The 24,448-nt window shown below is 43.7% G+C and overlaps 1 protein-coding gene across 8 annotated transcripts in view; it reads left to right on the top strand.

Annotated features, from left to right (window-relative positions):
- RBPMS (RNA binding protein, mRNA processing factor) overlaps positions 1 to 24,448 on the top strand; it is a 172,298-nt gene that overhangs the window by 90,865 nt on the left and 56,985 nt on the right. For all 8 annotated transcript variants that reach the window (XM_080796678.1, XM_080796679.1, XM_080796677.1 and 5 more), the window contains one exon: positions 17,742 to 17,892. In XM_080796678.1, coding sequence (XP_080652804.1) covers positions 17,742 to 17,892 — 151 coding nt within the window. The remainder of the gene's footprint in view (positions 1 to 17,741; positions 17,893 to 24,448) is intronic.

The following is a 24,448-nucleotide window of genomic DNA, read 5'->3' as shown; positions in this document are numbered from 1 at the left end:
CATTTTTGTCCTCAGTAAAATTGAGGGTATAAAGTTGTTGACTTCAAGAATATTCTAATATTTATTTTTAAATGTAATACAGCCTTCCTTCTTAAAGAATTGTGCTCTTACCCTATTGTGCTGCCTACAGTCAGGACCAAGCTTATATGCATCTTCCTCTCCCTCCTGGTACTTGGCTTTAAGGTGAGCTCAACTTGGCTATGCACAGGTTGTGTGCACACTGAGTAGGAGATGCCCCTGGTTCTTGTCTAAGGAGGGGTGGTCATTGCTCAAACACTGGAAAGCAGAAACAGGGCTGTTGTCAAAATATACTTGGAGGCTGTTGTGTCTGATCTTTAAATGGAAGTCTTTCCACAATGATTTTGGGAAGGTATGGCACCTGTCTTTTATCAGTTGTAGAGTTTCTTAATATCCACACTTGTTTTTCTCTCCTTCCTTCATCTTTTTTTCTTCTACATCAGCCACCAGTAAAGGCTTAAAGTAAACTTTGCAGAATTATCCTTAAAGGAGATACAGAAAGTTAGATGGTGCCTGAAATGAGCCAACAAGCACTTTAGGTGAACCTTAGAGTGCGTTAAATGTATTTTTGACTTTAGTCTGTCTACTTTACCAGTAGGACTTACTCTTCATATGTTTTTCTACTTAGATATAGAATCCTTGGTTTTTATCATTCTAAGACTCCTTATATTGCACAACGTTAATCATCTAACATATCTCAGAATTCATAAGGTATTTCCTACAAACACGCATACCTCTTATTTTGCCTGGCATGTGCTTAAACGTGTGTTAGATACAGAGGCAGGTTGGTCTCCTTTTCAATAATTAGAAGATTCGTTTGTAATTAGTATGATTGGTCTTGTCCTTGAAAAGCTGATACCATCCTTGAAACCTGTAGCCCTTTTGTCTTAAAGGACCTGTATGGTCATCTATTAATGATATATCGGAAATGTAATTAGAAAATATTTAGAAACTCTTCCCTTCCCAGTTTGATCCTTTTTTTTTTTGTACTTGGTACAAGCTATAGGAGCACATGTGTGGCCTTTATGAAAGTGATGCTCCTAATTAATCTTCATTAGGGATTTAATCTTTTTGTAGTTAACAATAATAAATTTACACATAAACACCTTTGCTTTCTTGTCAGATACACTATGTGACCAAAGAAGTATATTTTCTAAATGAACCTGGTTTAGTAATATAAACTATGGCTAAGAATAGGGTTGTGATCTCTTCTGTTTTATTGTTTTCTTTTTCCCGTTGTGCCAGACTCACTGATGTAAGCCCATGCTCTGGGCTTTACAGAGATAAACCATATTACCTAGAAATCACTTAACACTGACACACATTATGTTTTATTCCTCAAAAATTTTTTGCTGGGACAAAAAAATGTCCATAAGGCTCTGGACAAGTATAGGGAGGTACTTGCTTGAGGCAGAACCTGTTTATTTCCCAAATAAGTGAAGTTAGCCATTAAAATGCCGAGGGGTTTTGGGTGTCCACGGAAGCAACAAATATCAGACTAGATGGTCACAGGCCACCATTAAGTGGATGTGGACCATCCCAGGTTTGTCCTGATCCCACCTCAAGATCTCGTGAGGGTCAAAAACCTAACTAAATGCAGGTACTGCCTAGCATCTGCTTCCTTTTACGCTTTTGTTAGTTGTGCCGTTTGTTCGAGTGCCAACGTTCAGTAGGTAGCGGGACCAAAAGATAAGACGGTCATGTAGCTACTACCTTCCCCCCTGAAAAGGGGGCAGGGAGGATGCTTATGGCTGTTGTCGTCCCAACTGTGAGAACATGAGAGCAGGTGGCCCTAGGACTACATGGTAAATGGCTGCTGGCAGCACGAGCCACATCTGGTGTTGGGGTGTTCAAGATTCTAAGAAATGCCTTTGTCTGGACCAGAAGAGTTGACCTCTGTTTACCTTCAAAATCCTTGGAGTAAAAATGTTAACGTCAGGATTCCTGAATGAAAGAACACCATCTGCACTCTGGCCTATGTTTCAAGGCGTCACTGTAAAATACGGCTTTAATGGGTAACTGTCCATGCCTGACGTGGAGACCTCCTTTTCCTAACGTTGTGAGGGCCCAGGTCTTTCGATCATCCTTTTTTAGGACAGTTTGAGAACCTGGTGGCAAGAGTTCAAACAGTCGTGGCCTCGCAGCCCTCTGGAAAATAAACTCTGTTTGACTCGGGGTCTGCTGACATGTTTAAGGTTGAGTTTATAACTTCTTCAAAGACCCTGTCATGACTTTACAGTCACCCTATACAAAGCAGATTCTCCTGGGGCACGGCTGTGGGCACGGGGGCTGGCTGGCTCGCGAAAAGTGTGCTTTAGCAGAAAAGAAGTGGAGGTGGGGTGGACGGCCAAGGCAGACGGAGCTCCAGATACCTCCGCAGGCCTCACGCCTGATTCTCCCAGAATGTGGATCTGGCCTCTGAGGTTAGCAGTCAGCACCCCAAGAGCCGCTAGACTGCGTGAATGAACAGAAATGGGCAAGAGGGGGAGGACATCCATCATCAGCTCCCTGAAGCTGGGGGGGAGGGGGCTTGGGGGGGTGATGGCTGAGGGAAGCGAAACCAGGTGGACTAAAAGAAGAATTTGAAACCGCACAGCACTGATTTGGCCAACAGCTCCGATAATCCTGCTGCTTTGTCCAGTTGTGGGAATCCCACAGTTGGGTCATGACTCTCCTTCCCTTTTACAAGTGGTTAGAAGCACCTTTTCCAGAAAAGCCAAAAGAGAGAAGTAATCGTCAGCAGCCCACGTTTAGGGGCGGTAGCTCCTTAGCAGATGAGCCCTAGGCCACGGGAAGGTTTATCATAGGCCAAATGTTAACCACTGACATGAAGAACTGTTTTTTGTTTTTAAAGACTTTATTTATTTGAGGAAGACACAGAGAGCGCATGAGCAGGGGGAGGGGCAAAGGCAGAGGGAGAAGCAGGCTGCGCACTGGGCAGGGAGCCCGATGTGGGACTCGATCCCAGGATCCTGGGATCTTGACCTGGGCGGAAGGCAGCCGCTTAACCAACTGAGCCACCCAGGCACCCAAGAACCATTTTCTTAAAAGCGGCGCTGGAATATGGACTGTTGATTTCCAGTTTATAACTGAGGAAAGTGAGGCTCAGAAAGGTTAAACAACATTCCTAGGATCTGCAGCGGAGGGAGATTTGAATGCAGGCTGACTCCAGAGCACCCACTGCTAATTGCCACAGTTTAAGCCTGTTTGGGAGGAGGTTCCATCCAGAATTAGTTGTGAGCTTGGATTGGGTTGTCTCTTTTGTAACTGTCACTATAACTCTAGCTGAGACTTCGGAGAACCAGTGATTTTCTGGGGTTTTTGTGTGTTTGTTTGCTTTGAGTGTGTGTTTTGCTACCTTCACCTGTAAGGGGAAGGGGACCCACCAGGACCGTCTTCTCTTAGTTTCTTTTCTAGTCCTGTACTTAGGGGGCAGAAACAAGGTTTTGCTCACTTCGTTGTTGGGGTGCATACATCCTCTTGTAACTACTTGCAGGTTTTCACTGTAAGATTCTGGCTTGGTAGTTAGAGGGTATGGATGTGAATGCTGTAGTTTGTTGACATGAATAAAAGTGAAGCCAAGGGTAAAAATTGTGTTCTAGGAAGTGTCCCAGTCACTAGGAAATACTATCAAGACACTTCTATTCCAGACCCAGGATGACTAATGAAGGGTGATAATGGGTTTCTCTACTGTGGCCACGCTGATTCTATTAGAACACTGAGAACTGCGCTTGTCACAAAATGTTATCAGAGGAGGAATTACATAGGCTTAAAAATGAAGGATGACCCTCTGGAGACCTTCTGGGCTGGGTGTGGATACCTATTCCTTTGTCACTAAAATTTTCAAAGCAGGTTAGTTTCATTGTGTTTTATGGAACATGTGGTTTAGAAACAAAATTAAATAGTGTTGTTTTTTTTTTTTTTTTAAATTTAAGGGGTTAAAAACATGTGACCACCAAAAACCTAATATTCACTTGGAAAAGTATTCTATTAGGCAGTGGAGAAAGGAACTGTCCTTGGATGCATAGCTCGACTTCAGTCCAAGGGCACGTCAGGTATACCTGCAGAGAGCCCTTGGAAAGGGGTCTCTCTAAGTGTAATCGAGACACATTACTAAGAGAATAGGACACATTCTTTTCAAATGACTGTTTAGGTAAGGAGGATAATGAGTAGTAAATCAAATTATTCTAAGGTAAATCCAGAGCAAGGACTTTGAGGTAGTTGGATTAAGAGAAGGAACGAGGCATAATTGCTGTGATAATTTCTCAGTGGGCAGTGGCCCAGCAGCACAGGCTGTTGTGTTAACAATCCTGGTGTTTCTACAAGCAGTGCCCTTATTTAGGGAGAGTATGAAATATGGTTTACATACGACAGCTTCTTCTCACTTATTCATTCCTTGTCGGATCCCACGTGTACCTAAGTTTCAACACAGCGGAAACGGAACAACACCCTCCCTTATTTTTGAAAGATAATGTAGCCTTTGTCAGATAAATAGCTTTACAGCACTGTAATATTACACGTTCACGCAATCATGGGAATCGGAAAATTGAATTCTGGGATGCCTGGGTGACTCGGTTGGGCGTCTGCCTTCGTGGGTCACCATCCCAGGGTCCTGGGATCAAGCCCTACATTGGGGGGGGGTGGTCCTTGCTCAGCAGAGAGGCTGCTTCTCCCTCTTCCCTCCTCCCACCCATATTCGTCGTGCTTGCTCTCTCTGTCTCTCTCGCAAGAATAAATCTTTAGGGGCGCCTGGGTGGCTCAGTGGGTTAAAACCTCTGCCTTGGGCTCAAGTCATAATCTCAGGGTCCTGGGATCGAGCCCCATATCGGACTGTCTGCTCAGCGGGGAGCCTGCTCCCCCCCCCCCCCGCCTGCCTCTCTGCCTACTTGTGATCTCTGTCTGTAAATAAATAAAACCTTTAAAAAAAAAAAAAGTGAATTCTGGATTCTCCCAGTCAGTTGTGAATTTAGGTGGATTACTTTTTGGATCTTAATTTCTCCGTCTATATGGAGGAAGTAACTGGCCTTCTGAGCGAGACTGTATTGCTGTAGTGTCAGACGGCCCTTGTAGCAGGACTCTAACACCCTTGCCTCCTGCCCACTGAATGCCAGTGTGGTCTCAAGTCTTGTAACAGCCCCAAACACCCTCACACATTTCCAGATATCCCTAAGGAGTTGGCGTGGGTGGGGGACACGGCCAGTGAGGAATGCTACCCATGATGAAAAACTGCTAGGTTAGGTGGTCCCAAAAATTAAGTCCTAAAATTCTGTGAATTTCATGCTTTATTTTGCTCTCTCTCTCTACGACTTACCGACTTACTGTCGGAGAACCTGACCTAGACCTCTACCAGCGACGTGCTTCTGTGATCTTTATTTAGATAAGTTGGGATTTTTTTTTTTTTTTGAGATTTTTATTTATTTATTTATTTGTCAGAAAGAGAGAGCACACAAGCAGGCAGAGAGGCAGGCTCCCCGCCGAGCAAGGAGCCCAATGCGGGACTTGATCCTAGGACCTCAGGATCATGACCTGAGCTGAAGGGAGCGGCTTAACCCACTGAGCCACCCAGGCGTCCCTTGTTTGTTTGTTTAAGTTTTATAAACGGTAATAGAAAACTTTTACACTTTATAAGTGGTAGGAAATTTTTACTCATTCATTTTCAGAAATGACGCATTGGAACAAGTTTTTAAAATTGTGTTGATTCCTGCCCCCTTACACCACCACCCCCCCCCCCCCGGCCCCCCAGGTCCCTTATCTCCTTTCTTTCAATCTTTTCTGTTTATAACATGTAGCTCTTCCTTTAACTTCCCTCCACACTTTTGTTTCTGAGCCTCATCTCCACGGGAACAGATTACCCAGATGCATGTTTCTTTTTGGCTTGTCTTGAGTCATTGTAAGGTTCCAACTGAATGTAGCAATTGTTTTCAGACTCCTAGGGAAACTTTTGCATGTACCTTGCCTAGAGTCTGTTTCTAATCTGAATATTTTATGCCGCCTGTGAAAGAGAAAGCTGACAATTCTCAGAAAGCTGTAAATAAATCTTGGTCCCCTCAGACTTGAGAATACCTCCAAAGTATGTATTTACCTCCTACTTTCTGATGGGAATGACATGTCTATCAATAATTTTCCAAAAACCGTTTGTATTTCTAATTTTTGTTTTTAACTTCTAGAAGGTAAAAGTTAATTCTTTCAACTTCGTTTTTTATATGTTGAAAGATTTGCAGTCCCCAGGTTATTTCCTTTCCTGTAGCCAAAATGCTCTTTGTAAACCAGAGGACTGTATTCTTAGCCCACTTGATAAAATGTTTTAAAATATAACAGCAGAGAGAAATGTGAATCAAAACCACAATGAGATACCATATCATGCCTGTTAGGATGGCTGAGATAATAAAGGCAATCACAAGTGTTGGTGAGGATGTGAAAAAACTGGGCTACTCCTGCATTGGTAGTAGGATTGAAATGGTATATCCATGTCGGAGAAGAGTTTTACAGTTCTTCAAAAAAGTTAACATAGGCTTCAACAGTTCCACTCCTATGGAGTTGTGTCCACACAAAAACTTGACTGGTGTTCCTAGCCGCCAAAAAAGAGTGGAAACGATCCAATGTCCATGAACTGATGAAAGGGGAAACAAAATGTGATGTATTTGTACAATGGATTATTATTTGGCAATAAAAAGCAGTGAGGGTCTCCTATGTGGTATAATATGGATGAACTTTGAAAACGTTATTCTGGATGAAAAAAGCCAGTCACAAAGTACCATGTATTGTATGATTCCATTTATAGGAAATATCCAGAATAAATAGGCATGGAGACTCAAGCAGATTATTGGTTGGAGGGGTAAGTTGAAGAGGGAAGAGAGGGAGGACTGAAAGGCTACTAATGGGTACAGAATTTCTTTAGAGGGTTATGAAAATGTATTAAGCTCTATAATGGTGATGGTTGTATAACCCAGTGACTATATGAAAACTCACTGAATTGAACCCAGAAGGGTGAATTTTAGGATATGTAAATTGTATTTCATAAAGCTGTTAAAAAATAGCTTATGGTATTCTAGCAACTTTAAGGATAGCATTTAATTTTTAGGTAAGCCAACATTAAATAAATAGAAACCAAAGTCATAAATAGATTTTTAATATTTGGTCATTTAGCAAGAAAGGACCTACATGTATTTTTGTGGCTGGATAGTATAACATAATGAAGCTACCTCCAACCTCTGAATCTCTTGGCCGTATCTTTCCCCACATACTACGACTGGAAATCCGTCGAGTGCAGCATACATAGGTAATAATCATTCTCTTATTTATGAACTTGTTCTAGTCAACGGGAGGGAACTGATTTATCAGCGTGTCTCGTCAGCTGTAGCAGAGGAAACTGGTGTTGGAGCGCTAAGTTTCTTAAGGAAGAAGCTAAGAGGTTGCAGAGGAAATGGATAGTTGTTGACTAAAACTCAGCCAGAGTTGTGATCACAATAGCTAAGTATGTATGTGCTTTATAAAGCCTGCGTGCCATCAGCAGAGTGTGTCAATCTCTTTACTTACTCCTGAGAATTGAACGAGTTCTTCCTTCCCCATAGATACTGTTTAATGTACCACCGTTTACAGAAATGAGTGATGTTGGTTCAATGTTTGTGTCTGATCCTTGAAAATTTAGAAGGAAGTCAATGCTCCCCATCTCCACCCTTCCCCTCTGCCCCAGTCCCACCATACTGATTTCTTCTGCCTTGTGGGATAATAATCTCTGCCTTCAAAAAGAGAAAGAAAAGCATTAAAAGTTACAACTTAGGAGATGCCTGGTTGGCTCAGTGGGTTAAGCCTCTGCCTTCGGCTCAGGTCATGATCTCAGGGTCCTGGGATTGAGCCCCGCATTGGGCTCTCTGCTCAGCAGGGAGCCTGCCCCCCCCCCTTCTCTGCCTGCTTGTGATCTCTGTCAAATAAAACATTTCATTAAAAAAAAAAAAAGTTGTAACTTAGGGTGCCTGGGTGGCTCAGTCATTAAGTGTCTACCTTCGGCTCAGGTCGTGATCCCAGAGTTCTGGGATCGAGCCCGGCGTGGGGCTCCCTGCGGAGTCTGCTTCTCCTTCTCCTGCTGCTTGTGTTCCCTCTCTCCCTGTCTGTCAAGTAAAATCAAATCTTAAAAAAAAGTTAAGACTCTCTCAGTGGTGAGAGAGGCCAGCAGTGGACACCAGGCAGATCAGCTGCCACCTGGTGGAGCTCTGAGTCTTCGAGTTTGTTAGAGCAGGTTGTGAAGTCGCCCTGGAGATGTATTGGGGGTCTCTGCTTGGGTGAACCTGAAGAGGCACATCAGAACCCTGGCTCTCGAAAGATCTGCAGTTTAGTACCAGAAACCGAGATAAGGAGGGAGGTGTGGAGTGGAGAGAAGACGAGATCCAGGTACCGAGATTAGATTAGAAGAGGTCAGAGAGTGGTCACTCCTAAGCTTGACCTTGATTTGAGCTCCTTTCCTCAGGTTTCTCATTTCCTGCAGACAGGATGGTTTCATTGACTTCATTTGTAAAGGTTAGAGAAGATTCCCAAGGCTAAGGAAGAACTGAGCAGATTATTACAAAAGAAAACGGATTTTTATACGCTGAGGTTTTATTGTACTACATATATGGTTTCTGGTGACAGATTACCCTCATTCTGTATCAGAAAGTCGGAATGAATTGGTTAAAACTTACAACTTAAAGGGCATTTGTTTCTCCTCTTCAGCTTCGACACCTGGCTAGGCAGGGTTTTCTGGATGCCCCACATTCCTTTCAAGCAGCAGTGGGTTTTCGGTTGGATTTGGGGATGGAGGAAAGGGTCAGTAAAAAGTTTATTAGAAACAGCCAGGAAACGCTTTCAGGGTATGGAGTGGAGTCTTAGGAAATGGCTGCCGCCTTATTACTTTTCTTTGACCCAAAAAAGGGGCGGCAGTTTCATCTGACCCAGGACATCCAGTACAGATCAGATCGGCTGGATTACTGGATCGGAAAGGGGTGTGTGTGAAATGCCTAGGAGATTCTGGTAGGAAACGACCTTTTTTCTAAAAGAACTGGGTAGCTTACTGGGTGGCTTGACTGTCTCCCACAGAAGGGCAGAGTCCACTGACCGTGGAATGAGAGGTAGAGGCAGCCTGTTACTTTCCAGTGGTTTCCTGTCCTTCACCAAATGGAATAATCCTAAACATTTGAATTTGCTGGTATTGGGGCTTTGTAAAGGCTTTCAACCTGGGACTTTAACTGGGAGAAACCAGGCATCCAGAACAACTCAGCCTGGAGAAATGCTCCCTCCCCTAGCTTCAGGCCATGAACTTCAGTGATCCTTTATAAAAGCGGTGTTTTTTACCGCAGATTAAGCTCCAGTTCTCTATCCCCTTCCCTTCTCTCTCTCCCTTGTGAAACAGTTCAACATATTGTAGTTAGAAGTTGAAAATCAGATAAAAATTAGCTTACAATAAATTTGATCAGAAATGTTGGGTTAGATGCTTCCTTTTAAAGGTTCAGGATCTTAGGAAGTCACAACAGGTGACAAGGGGGTGCCAAAACTCTAGGTCCTCAGCGTTTTAGTCCCCAGACATAAAATTGGTGAATGGGTTGTTGAATCAACTTTTAACTTTTTAAGTGGTAAAACAGTCTTACCTTCTGTGAATACATAAAGTAAAGACAAGGATGGGAAGAGACCCAAGCGGAATACAAGGCAAAAGGAGTGAGTCAGACTGTGTTTCGAATGAGTAATACAGCCACACTGAAGCGGGGGCAGGAGACCGAAGGCCAGTAGTTCTTGAATATACATACCTGCTGTATACTTTCAGGCTAAAAAGTCAAAAAGAACTGTAAATATTGAACTTGAGTTAGCGAGTTTGTTTTTATGTTGATACTGTTGCGGGAGTTCTGAAACGACTTAGTATGCCATTCTGGGCTGAGCAAATACATAAATGTATAGTGTGGAAAAGGAGTTAGAAACATGGAGTGGGGAGACGAGAATTAACCCAGTGGTGTGAGGCTGGAATTGGAGCCATCCATACAAACTTGTGTTTTTGTTTTTTGTTTTTGTTGTTGTTTGATGATTTTATTTATTTGACAGAGAGAGATTGCAGGTAGGCAGAGAGGCAGGCAGAGAGAGAAGGGGGGGGCAGGCTCCCCGCAGAGCCTAATGTGGGACTCGATCCCAGGACCCTGAGACCATGACCTGAGCCGAAGGCAGAGGCTTAACCCACTGAGCCATCCAGCTGCCCCAGTGTTTTTATATATCTAGATGTAGAGAAATAGATAAGGATGTGAAAGTGTTTGTGTGCATGTATATACAGACCCAGAACGATCTGAGTACCGAGATAAATAGTAATTATAAATCATCAAGTCCAAGAAGCTATGAATCAGTACTGATAATATGAGTGAACAAATGAATAGACGAATGAATAAACAGTAGATGGGGCAGAAAGATAAGCTTTTCCTTAGAGGAGAAAAAAATATAGAAGGAATGATGAGAGTAGCAAATCAGCATTTGACAATTGCAATAGTAGTGATTGCTTCAGGCAAGAATCAATAGATGTTAAAATTGGTGAAAGCTTGATGAGAAACAGGATATTTATATAGTCTCAAGTATCTCCCTAGGAGATCTTTAATTAGGAGATCTATTTTTTTAATTAAAAAAAATAACCTTATAGTGGAAAAACTTGGCAAGTGATCAAAGTTGTCACTAGTAATGCGACAAAAATGACATCATGTGCCTCCTGATTCGGTACACTGAGAATGACACATCTTTTCTGTGATACTCCTGCCAAAAATGCATAACCTGAATCTAATCAAAAAACAAATCAGATAAACCCAAATTGAGGGACATTCTACAAAATAGCCTGTACTCCTAAAAAAAAATGTCAAGGTCACAGAAGACAAGGACAAAGGAAGATGTCCCGGGAGACTAAAGAGATGACAGCTAAGTGCTCTGTATGACTCTGGAGTAGATCCTCGATCAGGGAAACAGATGTCTTGGCTTTTGGGAAATCAAACTGTAAAGGGTAAAGGGGCATCGTGCTTCATCTTCCTCTTACGCAGTTCAGGCAGGAAAAAGTGGGGAGGGGGGTCTGGGCAGAGGGCATATAGGAGTTGTTTGTACTGCGTTTGCAGCTTTTCTTTAAATCAAAAGTTCCTTCAAAATACTTTTTTAAAAACTGAACAGAAACCACTAATGCAGCTAGTGGAGGGCTCTGCTCTAGGGTGTCTTCTCCCGTTCTGTTCCGCCTCTGCTAGCACCCCCTAGGAAACCTCTCCTACCAGCTTTCCTCCTTCCTCCTTTTTATAATCAGATTTTATAAATTCTGACTTTTCAGATTAAGCATATTTGTCAGAAACTCAGTACAAACCATTCAAAACACAAGTGCTCTCCCCCTCCCCATGAAGCACCCCCAAAGTTACCACTCTTAGCAGGTTAATTGGTCCCACCGTGAACATTCCTGGACTCACACAGATAGTGTTCACGTCCAAGTGTATATGGTCTCCTCTCCCTGCCAGACTACCAAACACTGTTGTTCTTTTTTTCTTAACCTTGTGCTGCAGTGGGGGTGACTATAGCTTTGCCTCATTCTTTACCAGTATTTTCTCTAAATGAATGCTTTCATTGTCCCTAAAACTAGTTCTCCAGGACTGACAAACCAACCTGCTTTTATTGTGAAGACACGGGGGGAAGCTGCTCGCTCGCAGGTTTGAAGAATGTACCAAGTAAGCCTCCATCAGGCATCGGGAAAGCTGGGAAGACCTCAGTGACAGGGACTGGGAGACCTTTCCCGTAGTGGGAGACTGTCAAGGGGACTTACTGCCCATCAACGCCATTTCCTGTCACTGATACTCAAGGTGGAAATCCTCAGAATAAAAAACACGTTTGGTCATTTCGGGCAGCCCCTGTCCCTTGACTAGCCAGAGCTGTTGCTAGGGAAGTAAGGGCTCAGAAGGCGGACCCCGGCCTCTGGGTGCCCTCCTATAGAAGAGGGGCCACCCTGGCAGCCACCCCAAACACCTCTTTGCAGATCTGCTCTGACTGCTTCACGTCTTGTCTGTTCCGTGTCTGCTTTCAGCCCTGCTGCGCTGGCACTGCCGGAGCTGTCCGCCACGACAGTGATTCTCGAATAGCCCTGTGCAGGCAGTACTAGCGTGGGCTTGGGAACTTGTTAGAAATGCCGATTCTCAGGTCCCCTCCTAGACCTACTGAATCAGAGACTGGGGAGGTGGGGTGCTCAGCACTCCGTATTCAGGAAGTCAAGGAGATGATTCTGATGCCTGTGAACACTTGAAAATCATGGCTCTACTAAATCTGATCATATTATTTATCCAATTTAAAAAGTTGAGTAGCTCAGCCGTGCACATACTCCAGGGTCCTTCCTCGTGCCGTGAACGGCCCTGTGATCTCACCGCAGCCGGCTGGTGCAATCCTTTCCCCACCTCCCCTGCGCGCGTGGGCGGGCACATGCACACTCCCCCTGCTGTGCATCCTGTCACATGCAGCTCTGCTGAGCCCTTTCCTGGACTGCCACCTGGTCAGTTTCTGCCCTTCCATCACTTCCTCTATGATGCCTCTGCCACCCCCACCCCGCCGTTCCCCAGTCGCTTTCTGCCTTGGCTGTGTTTCTCACAAGACCCCAGGATCATGACCTGAGCCGAAGGCAGATGCTTAACCAGCTGAACCACCCAGGCGCACCCCCCCCCCACCTTTTTTTTTTTTAACTTTCTGTCCTGCAACTTGAGGCATACCGGAAAGTAGAGGATGTAGTAATTAACCCATCACCAGAATTTACCAACTTAACATTTTGCCACATTCGCTTTTTTTTTTCTCCTAAGTATTTTAACGTAAATACATGCTGTCATATTGTGGCATTTTGTCATTGCAGTCTTTGTATTTTAGTACTAAAAGCTGAAGACATTTTCCTAAATTACCATAATCTCACACCTAATAAAATGGACAATTCCCAAATATCACCTATGCTTGTATTCTGTATTTGGTTTTCTCCATTTTTCCGCAAAAAATCTTTTATATCTGGTTTGTTTTCTCAAGGACCGTGACACATTGCATGTGAAGGTAAGCCCATAAGGATATTTTAATCATTGAAGAGTAGCCCTTTTCCTCTTTTTCCCCCTCCCATTATTCAGTGAATAAACTCCTAGTAATCTTTATTCCTACTCATGTGGGATAACATTAATCCAAGATTAGTGATAGTAGGAAGGAGTTGGAATGATGTTGTACCGTTATGTTCAGAATGATTCAGTCTCACAGGGTCCCAAATCTGTGCTTTCAGCTACTAAATCATTCCAGCACCAGCCAGAATGCACCAGAAGCCAGTGTCACAAGTACCGAAGAAACTGGAGAGCTCCCTGGGATCTGGGCTTCGTACATATTCGCGTAATAGCTTCCCCATCTTGTCTCGAAGTCCCGGGAGGAGCTGGAATTCATTTACCAGTGACTCTGGATCTCTGTGGGCTTGAGTCCTCAGGATTTGGTCATTCTACCTTGCCCATTTTCTTGTGTTTCATTCTTTTACTAGCTCTTCCCTTATCCTTTTAGGACTCTAAGTTTTGATAGAGTTTTTGAGCTATGAAATGGCATTTTTAAGCTAACTTACTTAGGAAGTTAATTCAGTATCAGTAGGACACAAATTTGCACGTGGAGGTTTAAGCCCACAGTTCAGAAAAATCTCTTTTAACCTTTATTTACAAACACTTCTTAAGCTTTGTTTACATTTGAGAGAAAGGGGAAAAGAGTGTTGTTGTTGTTTTGGGGGTTGTGTGTGTGTGTGTGTGTGTGTGTGTGTGTGTGTCTGTCTGTCTGTGTCTGTGTGTGTGTTTTTAATTTCTTCAGCAGAGTCCTGAATGCAGTAACTGAGTTTAAAGCATAGTAGGTAAATGCAGAGCCCGAATTTTCCTTAGGAGTTGCTAATCGTTCTTAGTAGCTTTTGAGACTGAATTATTAGGGCTTCCAGTGATGATAATCCCAGGCCACGCGCCAGTGGGGTAAGACTGCTCCTGTGGGTTGAGTCCCTGCGATGAGGGGAGTGGGTGGAGTTGGAGGCGGGGCGGGTGGAAAAGGGGACATTACGCATAGGAGGCCACAGAAGGTTCAGAAAAAGTACTGTGAAGTATTTTAGAAACTGGCCCAGGAAAGAAGACCGTGTTAGCATGTTAGCAAGACCAGCTGGGCCTGCCGTAACGAAACACGATAGACTGGGATGCTTCAAACAGCAGACGGTTGATTCTCTTAGTTCTGGAGGCTAGAAAGTCCAGGACCACATTACCATCAGAGTCCGGATCTAGTGCGAACCCTCTCGCATGCTTGCAGTCCTCACTGACTGCTCAGGTGGCCTTTCATTGGTGTGTGCTCTTGGAGAGTGATCCTGGTGTCTCTTCCTCCTCATATGAGCGTATACTAATCCCCTAAAAGGGGATGATGACCTCATCTAACCCTAACTACCTCCCTAGACCCCACCTCCAAATACCATCACGTTGGGGGTTAGGGCTTCAATACAGGAATTTGGGGAGGACAAACATTCCATCCCCGACACCAAAGCATATGATTTGAAACTGCCCTGGTAGACTCTTAGGAATCCTAGACTGTGAAGGTACGTTGTTTGTCCCCACTATCTTCATACCTCCCAGAGCCTGCTCTCGGAGGGGTTTCGGTCTTGGAAGATCAGTGGGAACCTGTATTGGTTTGGTGAGTGTGTTTCGGGCCCCCTTGAAGAGAGGCTGTTGGCTGTCCCTGTAGCCTAGTCAGTCAGATTAGGTCGCTTCTAAGTAACTGTATTCTCAGATTGACATCACACTGTTAGCCAGAAACTGTGTAAATAAGTTACCATTCACAGGTGTAAGAGGAGGGCTTCTCTTCATTAGAGGAGGAGTTTTGGTGGGTTATAGGCAAAAAGGGAAGAAGTTGATTTTGGAAGGCACAGAGTTCCCCTTGATGTGACAGTAATCGTACGCTGACAGGGTTTAATGTGAAGTCACTCTGGCCAGAGAATAATCTTATTAGGGCTTTAATTAAAAGCACAAGGTATTGGGTTGGTTTTTTGGTGTGTTTTCATTTTTTTTCATGTTTCCTTATCTATCTTCCTCTTTTTCTCCCCTGCCATTTCCATGTTCTCCCGAGCCCTGCCCCCCTCTCCCCCTCTCCGTTATCCTTTAACATTTAGAATGTTTTTGGCTTGGCTGATCCCTCTGGATAGGAAGTGAGCCGAGCAGGATATTGATTACCAAATATGGTATTGCTGCTAAAGATGTTAGAGGAATGCGGCTTGTATTCTAAGCCTCCAGCCTCTGAATAAGCTGCCAAACAAATTAGGTCATTTTAACTTCTGAGCTTGCTTTTTTTTTTTTTTTAAATAAGGAGCTGGAACTCTGATTTGGAACATGATGGCGTTGTTACTTGAGCTCACACAGGGAGGAGGGATATGAAGAGGGGCTTGGGAATGGGGGAGACTCAATTCAGCATGTCTTAGGACACAAGCCACCAGTCCAGGCGGCGTAAGAGGCCAGCATGTTGTGCAGAGCTTCTGTTGACTCTGGGACACGAGGGGAAGAGCTGGGGACACAGAATTCAGATGTGCCACCGCCTCATTGCCTCCTTGTTATCCAGGGTAGAAGCTCCAGAGGACCACTGGCCGGTCCCAGCATGCTCTTCTCAGGTTACTGGGGCCCTGACCACAGTGACCAAGGTGACATGGGCTCAGGTTTAGGAAAGTTCCTTCTTTACAGGAAGGTTGGTGGAGTTGACCGCCAAGGAGGACACCCTGAAATGGATGGCAGATCGTTACTGTGTGAGCTCATGGGGTGTCGTGTGAATACGCGAGTCCTTCCGCAGCATACCCTTACGTGATAGCCGGGGACTGACTGCATTAGTCTCCCAGCGAAGACGACGCTCTTCGGGTCCGTATTTGGCAATATTTATTCCGTTGTGACATTAGCTTTGGTAGAGTGAAACGCTTCAGAATGCTGCTTTGTCTATGAGGAAGAGACGTCTTTGGCAAGATAATGCTGAGGTTTCCTAAGTTGAAACAGAAGCTGAGACCAGTTGGGGAGAGAAGTTCTTCTTACACTTCTTATAACTGGCACCCCCCCTTTTCGCTTCTTGTTGTCGGTTAGGGCTGTGCAGAGCGGATTCCTTCTCTTCCTGCCCACCCCTGTTTGCCACTTGCAGTTGGTTTCTTCTCAGAATGGATAAATGAGGCTCCCAGAGAGGTTCCACCCACCCCAGGATGTCTGTAGCTCAGGGCTCCGTGGCTTTTGTTGTACCTCCCGGAAGACCTCTCTTTCCTCCTCCCCCCTTATTTCTCGTTTCGCTGCTACCCTCCAGTCTCAGGCTCTTCTTCCCAGCTTTGGAGCTGAGCCTGTGAAGTTCAGAGTTGTTCCTCCTGGTGTACATAGAGATTCTTACTGATTTCTGGTGGGAATTCCTTTGACTTTTCTTCAAGCTAATTAAGGAGAAAGGGGACTTTGGGGCCCATAGGCTCACATGTGCACTAAATGGAAAACCCGCATTCATAGGATACACCTTTTCAGAACTCTACCCCCTTCCAGAACATACTGTACAGACAAACATGGGACCTGAGCCTGTCTCAGATGCACATTTATGCAGTCTGCTAGGATGTCTTTTTGTTACTGTTGTTGGACTACGTAACATTGGAAAATAGATATGATCTTATTCATTATACTTAGTGATGGAGGCATTCCCTCTGTTTTTTTTTTTTTTAAGATTTTATTTGAGAGAGCAAGCACGATGGGGGAGGGACAGAGGGACAGAGGGAGAGGGAGGCGGAGACTCCCTGCTGAGCACGGAGCCAGACTCTGGGCTAGATCCCAGGATCCTGAGATCATGACCTGAGCCAAAGGCCGATGCTTAACTGACTGAGCCACGCAGGCGCCCCAATGGAAGCATTCTTGAATGGTGGGAGGGTTTCAAAACAGACTTATCTTGTCCTAAATCTTGTGTTTTTATAATGTTTGTTATGTATTGAGTATGTTTTAGGTAAACTGCAATAATAGGGTCAAGGGTAATTGAAATTACTACCCTATCTTTGGCCTGTATAATATAATCTGATTTCTCTCTAGCCATGTAGCCAGTAGGCCAGCTCTAATCAAAACTGGGACTTTACCACATCAAGACATTAAAATTTTCTATAAACTTACAAGCTAACTAGGATTAAGTGATACTAGGTACATTTAAATCTTAGTTGCTGTTTTACTAACTCAGTACATGTATCACCATGAAGAAAGCTCTCTAGTTAGGGAGGGGGATTTTCTCCCTTTATTTCTGGGTGATGAAACTAAAGCGTTGAAGAATGACATTGTTTTAGGCCAGCGTCAGAACACTGCAAAGGACCTAGAGCTCCATGATTTCCAGTATGCACAGAGCTTTACAGGAATTATTTTATTCTCATCAGTGGCCGTTAATTGAAGTTTTTCACTATGATAGGAATTTGCTAGTCCATATTTAAAACCTGAATCTCAATGTTTTTGTTCAGGAAGAAAAGAAATAATTGAAAAAACATGTAGCTAAATGTTTTCATTAAGTAAACAAAATCTCCCTTGACTTTTCTAGACATGTGGTATTACAGGTTTTCATGTATTCTGTGTAAGTAGTGAGAACCAGGGCTCTCGCTGACCTTTCCTTCTGATAGGCCAGGATTTACTGGTGTGTTTATTTTGTCACCATTCCGGTTTGACTCTAAGGAAATGAAAACATCTTCCATTTGTTCTTTATTTCCAAAGGGCATCCGCTTCGATCCTGAAATTCCGCAAACACTACGACTAGAGTTTGCTAAGGCAAACACGAAGATGGCCAAGAACAAACTAGTAGGAACTCCAAACCCCAGTACTCCTCTGCCCAACACTGTACCTCAGTTCATTGCCAGAGAGCCATGTAAGTTGATCTACTTTTCATTTACAAAAAAAAAAAACAAAACCAAGAATTGTTTGTGTGCTGCACGTGAAATTACGCCACAGGACATAGAGCTGGCTGAGTGTCCTTTTCCATTTCTGCGAAGAGGCTGTGCAGTCTTGCTGTCTGAATTCCAAATACAGCAGTGTTCTTGATGATCGGCTGTCCTGAAAGGGGGCCTGGCCAGATTAGAACTGTAACTACTACAGAATTTCGTTTGAGGGGATGTCGATTCCTTCACGTCATCTTGACCTTATTGTGAGGGTGTTCTGTTTGCCTGGGGGTACAAACCCTTCTTTATCCCCCCATCCCGGGATAGGAGAGCTGGTTCTCCGCATTTACTTCATTTGTTGATGCTCATTGGTTCTGTGGCTTGGGAAAAGAGAATATTAAAAGTGAAAGCAGCAGATATTAAGAAGTTCTATTTTTGAGAACAGTTGAGCCCATAAATCTAGAGGGGAAAGAAACACACAAAGAATTTATATGTTGGAACAATCAGTTCTAGCAAACTAATAGTGGTAAATTTAAGGAAATCTAGGGCTTCCTGTTTTAAATTAATTGGGTAAAGATGCTGACTAATGGCTAAACAAGTGTTTACCCCCCATCTAACGAGCTCATTCCCTTAAATGGCCAGTCTGCAGCTTTGCCTTTGAATAACTTGAAAAGGTTGTCTTAATTTTCTTTCTTAAGCTCAGTCAGTAGCATAAGTGAGGCGTGAGATAGGCCTTAACTTTTCCTTTCATTGCGTAGCTATATGTGATTGAATATGGCAGGGCATTCAAGGAATCCCAAGCGACTAGCTGTTATTTGGAATGTTTTCGCCCTATCATTCTCGGTCTTCTTTCCAGACCACGGGATCTTGATCTTCCTGCTTTCCTTGACAATACAGTTCCACTTTTCTCATTGAAACTGAAGGGCACATGAGTTTCTTTCTCCCCCCCATGTCATATTTTGGAAGTTACAGCCATTCTGTGGCCATGTAACTCTTGAGAAAGCTGCCACTTGTCAGGGGAAAGTAACAGATAAGAGTTTCTCCCCCAGCGTTCTCTAAAATTACTCTGAGGCCAGGAGTCATAATGAAGAAAAAAAGAAATGCGTGCTTCCATGTTGTAGGGAAACTTGAATCCTTTCTAAACAAAAGTTTCATCTTGACGTTGCTCGACGGGCAGATGAGTAGACATTTCTTACACAATTCTGTATCCTTAACAGCATCTAGTTCAGTACCTTTTGTACGTTGTATATATTTAGTAAATATTACAGTGATAAGTGGATAAATATTTTAATTTGGCTATTTGCAGAATTATTCCGTTTGTATGCCTCTTCATTTCCCTCTGAAATGTCTTCTGTCTTGATTAAGGCATCAGAAAAGAGTATTTGTAAGATTCCTTGATATAGAAAAGGTAACCTAGAGTGCCTCTTTAGTTTTCTAGTCAATTTTCTGCCTCAGATCAGAGAATGCTTTGAAAAGATGAATTCAGACAGCAAGTATAATACTGATAATACTTTATCCTTTCTTTCTTTTTTTTTTTTTTTAAAGATTTTCTTTATTTATCTGACAGACAGAGATCACAAGTAGGCAGAGAGGGAGAGAGGAGGAAGCAGGCTCCCCGCTGAGCAGAGAGCCCGATGCGGGGCTCGATCCCAGGACCCCGAGATCATGACCTGAGTCGAAGGCAGAGGCTTTAACCCACTGAGCCACCCAGGCACCCCAATACTTTATCTTTTCAATTCTTTATTGAATGCTTTTGTTCTGGGACCTCAAACTTTGTTTTCGTTTTTGTTTTTTTGTTTCTTTGTTTAAATCTATTTCAAAAGCTCTATGAAATTGGTAGCCAGGAAGGTGATAGCCGGTTCACCACAGGGTACACAAAAGCAACAGAGATGAACAAACGGACATCCAGAAGTCTCTGAAGTTGTCGGAGGGCTTAGAGCAAAGTTTAGAAGAACGCTCTGGCCACCTCTGCCCACGTCCCTTCCCTGTGCACTCAGCAGCTCAGAAGTGGTCAGATAGTTTCCAAGGTACGGTCAAGACCTGCCTGGGCTGCCTGTGGCAAAACAAACTTGACATTTAAAAAAAAAATCCAAGCAGTGGTATATTCTTGAGAAACTAAAAGTTAGCCTGATTTCGCTTAGTATGGCTCCTTTCTACGGTGCAGGGGCCTTGATGAACAGCAATTCCGCTCTCAGATCGACCTTCTCGTCCATTATAGTTCCCCCTGGGAATTAAGAACGTCCGTGTCCCACATACAGAATTATTTTCCTGAAAGCGTGCCGCAGACTAAGACACCGCTGGTTCTCTGCTGGCAAGTCCCGTTGCACTGTGCCTGGAACGGGTGTTCAAGGTGGTGGTCAGGTCAGCCCCTGTTAGGAGTGGACGGCAGTGGATCTTAGAGTTGAGGGATTGGAAAAACCCTGTAGGGGCCCCTGGGTAGCTCAGTCAACCGACTGAGTGTCCCAACTCTTGATTCTGGCTCAGGTCATGATCTCAGCGTCCTGGGTTCACGTGACTCTTAGTCTCCACATGCAGTGGGGTGTCCGCTTGAGGAGTCTGTCTCTCCCTCTGCCCCTCCTCCCACTTGTGCTCGCTCACTCTCTCGCTCTCCGTAAAATAAATCTTTGGAAAAAACCTATAGGCTTCTCTGTTGTAGATGATGGGAGAGGTTTTGAATGTTTCTTTTTGTTGATGTTTTTGTAGAATTGTGCTGAAAAGTACCCGTTGCCATCACTAGCGGAAGAATGTGCTCAGATTCAATTATATAACAAATATTTACTCAAACTCTCATGTCTCAGATATCTGTTGAACTCTAATGAGCTCTCAGTGTGCTGGACACTGGGAAAGATGGGGACTGGTTGCTGCCTTAAAAGAGTTATCGGTCCAAGGGACTGGTGGTGGTCAGAGTGGTCAGGAAACTTGGCCCGTGTAAAGGATGTAAAAGATTTTTTTGCAGCTTAGTCCAGATTGCCCCAAATCAGACTGTCTCATTTGCCGAGCACCTGCTCTCTTTATGTAGAGCACAAGAGGTGAGGAAACTAGGTATCGCACTTGCCAAAGGAGAGGGTGGCCTACAGTGGAGAGCCTTGACTTTAGACGCGAAGATGTCTGCGAGAGTTCTGGTTCTGCCAGTCGTTGTCAAGCTTGTCAAGTCATTGTCAGGTTTGACCTTAAACACACTGAACCTTGCTCTGTGCCTGTTCTCTCAGCTACAAAATGGGAATAATACCGTCTTCACGTGCTTCTTACGAGAGCTAAATAAAGCAAGGTCATAAGATGGTGTTGAGGATTAAGCAGCTGTAATAGATGTAGAGCACCAGGCAACCATAAAGTATAATCTTAGTTTAAAAAAAAAACAAAAACCATGGAGTTGATTTTCTTTCCTAATAGCTGAAAGTAGGCATTGATCTTCCGAGGCTTCATCACTGTGACTATGGCCAGTTGTCTTTGCAAATCAGGAGAAAGGATGAATGAAAGTGTCACACACAGTCCCAGAAAAGTATTATACTGTCCTAATGAAATTTTTATTAGTTTTGACTTCTTACGCCCTTGTATATAACGAAGCAAGAAAAATACTGTGAGAAAGCAAGTAAGAGATACAGAAAATTTATAAATTATATAAAATTCTGCTTGATTATGCATTTGCTTGTACAGGAAAGTAGTGTTCTATAGTGTAAGAATTCCACCTGAGAGATGAAAACAGGGCAAGTCACCATCTCTCTGAGTTATGTTTTCCTTGTCTATAAAGTGATGATACTATGTGCCAGACATTGCTAAGCATTTTATGCGAAGAGGATTCTCAGTAGCACTATTTTACGGTTCAACAACAGGCCTTAGGAAGATCTAGTAACGTTGAGGTCATCAGGTGTTATGGGTTGAATTGTGTTCTGTCAAAATTCATATGTTGAAATCCCAATCACCAGTGGCTCCCGAGGTCACTGTGTTTGGAGATAGTCTCTAAAGACATGATCAAATTAACCAGGGCCAATAGGGTGGGCCCCAATTCCATATTACTAGGTTCCTTAAAGAAGAAGAGGGGGGCAGGCATGTGTTCACACAGAGGAAAAGCCAGGTGAGGACATAGCAGGAAGGTGGCCATCGGCAAGCCAAGTTTACAGAGGCCTCGAGAGAAGCCAAACCTGTCCCCACCTTGATCTTAGAACTTACAGCTCCTAGAACTGTGAGAAAATCAGTCTGTGGAATTTTGTAATGGCAGCCCGAGCAGACTAATAGGTCAAGTCATAGAGCCTGAATTTAAAATTCTGACCAGTTACTTTTTGGTTTTGTAACTTTGGTCTACTTACTTAACTCTGTCTCTGTTGTCTCATCTATAAAATGGCAGTAATAATTAAACTTACTCGTAGGGTTGTGAGGATTAAATCAATTGACACGAGAGGGCCACATTCACAAGAGTGAGTAATTTCAGTGAGTGTTTAATATGTGCGTGTAAGAATGTGTACGTTGGGGCATCTGGGTGGCGCAGTCGGTTAAGCGTCCGGCTCTTGGTTTTGGCTCAGGTCATGATCTCAGCATTATGAGATTGGGCCCCGGGGTGGGGTCCATGCTCGGTGTGGGGTCTGCTGAAGTTTCTCACTCCCACTCCCTCTCCCCTCCCTGTGCTTGCACACATGCTCCCTCTTGTCCCCTCCCCCACTCCAAGTAAACAAATCTTAAAATAAGAGCGAATATGTTCATGTGCTTCTGTTCCTCTTAGTTGAGACCTGTCGTTTTCTGCCTTTGTATACTTAGCATCTGGAACCTAGAAATATGGGTGAACTTAAGATACTACAGATTTAATTTTATGCTTTTTCATATGGAAGTTTAAAAATATACAGTATTAAAAAATTTTCAGCGTTATTGAGGTATGATCAGGAAATGATAAAATGCACATATTAAGAGTGTCTGTTTTGGGACACCTGGGTGGCTCAGTCAATTAAGCGCCTGCCTTCGGCTCAGGTCATGATCCCAAGGTTCTGGAATCAAGCCCCACATTGGGCTCCCTGCTCAGTGGGGAACTTCCTTCTCCCTCTGCTTTTGCGCTCCCCTGCTCTCTGTCTCTCTCTCTCTCTCTGACAAATAAATAATCTTTAAAAAAATATATACAGAGGGACATCTGGGGAGCTCACTTGGCTAAGCATCCAACTCTTGATTACAGCTCAGGTTGTGATCTCAGGGTCATGAGATCGAGCCCTGAGTCGGGCTCCTCACTGAGTGTAGAACATGCTCGGGATTCTCTCTCACCCTCTCCCTCCCCCAACTCCTTGCCCATGCCCTCTCTAAATAAACTAATTCAGTTAAGCCTTTAAAGATCTTACTAGAAACTACCCAGAGGCCTGGATGAGATTCCAAGGAAAATATTTCAGGGCAGGTCACCCCTCAGTGAAAGTCAAGCTTCCATGTAACTGTTAAGCATCAGATTTTGATGGCCGGGATGCATTAACAGGTAAAATGTAGTCTTACATAGTTGACCAGGGGCGCCTGGGGGGCTCAGTGGGTTAAAGCCTCTGTCTTCAGCTCAGATCATGATCCCAGGGTCCTGGGATCCAGCCCTGCATCGGGCTCTCTGCTCAGCAGGGAGCCTGCTTCCCCCCCACCTCTCTGCCTGCTGCTCTGCCTCCTTGTGATCTCTCTATCAAATAAATAGATAAAATCATTAAAAAAAAAAGTTGACCAAGTTGAACTACTGATGGTTTTTATTTAGTTTTGGTATAATTTGGTATAACTCATATTCAGAAAATATGAGTGACCACTTTCAACAGTATTTTAGTTTAACGAATAATGGTATCATCAGCGAAGATGAGGATATTTGACTTTGATTTATACTTGGAGGACATGCAGGCAATTTACTAAAGTTTTTCACAACATTCAAATGGAAATGGAAATGAGCATGGATGGAAACAGGCAGTAACACAGCTCTGTTTTACATTGTTTCAGATCCTAAGACTTCACCTGCACAGTCCTCTTGAAACAGTGACGGTATGAAACCGGCATATATACCTACCTGTTGATGGTTAAGTGGACCGAGTGTTCTCCAGGTGGTCCCACTTTGTAAAGTCCCAAAAGGCTAATGAGCAATCTGCAGAAAATTTTTCACACAGATCAAGAAACCTTACCTACTCCTTCTATAAAGGATGGGAGTCCTGCAATTGTTTGAAAGTAAAACTAACACAGGGGTGCCTGGGTGGCTTAGTTGGTTAAGGGACTGTCTTAGGCTTAGGTCATGATCCTGGAGTCCCAGGTTCAAGTCCTGCATCCTGCTCAGCAGGAAGTCTTCTCCCTCTGACCCTCCCCCCTCTCGTGCTCTTTCTCTCTCAAATAAATAAATAAAAATCTTTACCAAAAAAAGGTAAAACTAACACAGAAACAGAGATTGTCTAGCTGGTTGTTGGGTCTATTATTTAGGGAGATAAAAGGTTTGAGTCCGTTTTAAGGAACATCCTTGCAGTCAGGTATGTTGACCACAAATTCACAATCTGGGCTCATCTGCATTTCAGAAATAGCCCCAACATCCTTTTTTTCCTTGAATCTTGTCTTTACAAAATTAGT

The sequence above is a fragment of the Martes martes genome (genome assembly GCF_963455335.1).
Source record: "Martes martes genome assembly, chromosome: 2".
Classification (NCBI taxonomy): Eukaryota; Metazoa; Chordata; class Mammalia; order Carnivora; family Mustelidae; genus Martes; species Martes martes.
This window is presented reverse-complemented; position numbering and strand designations above follow the sequence as displayed.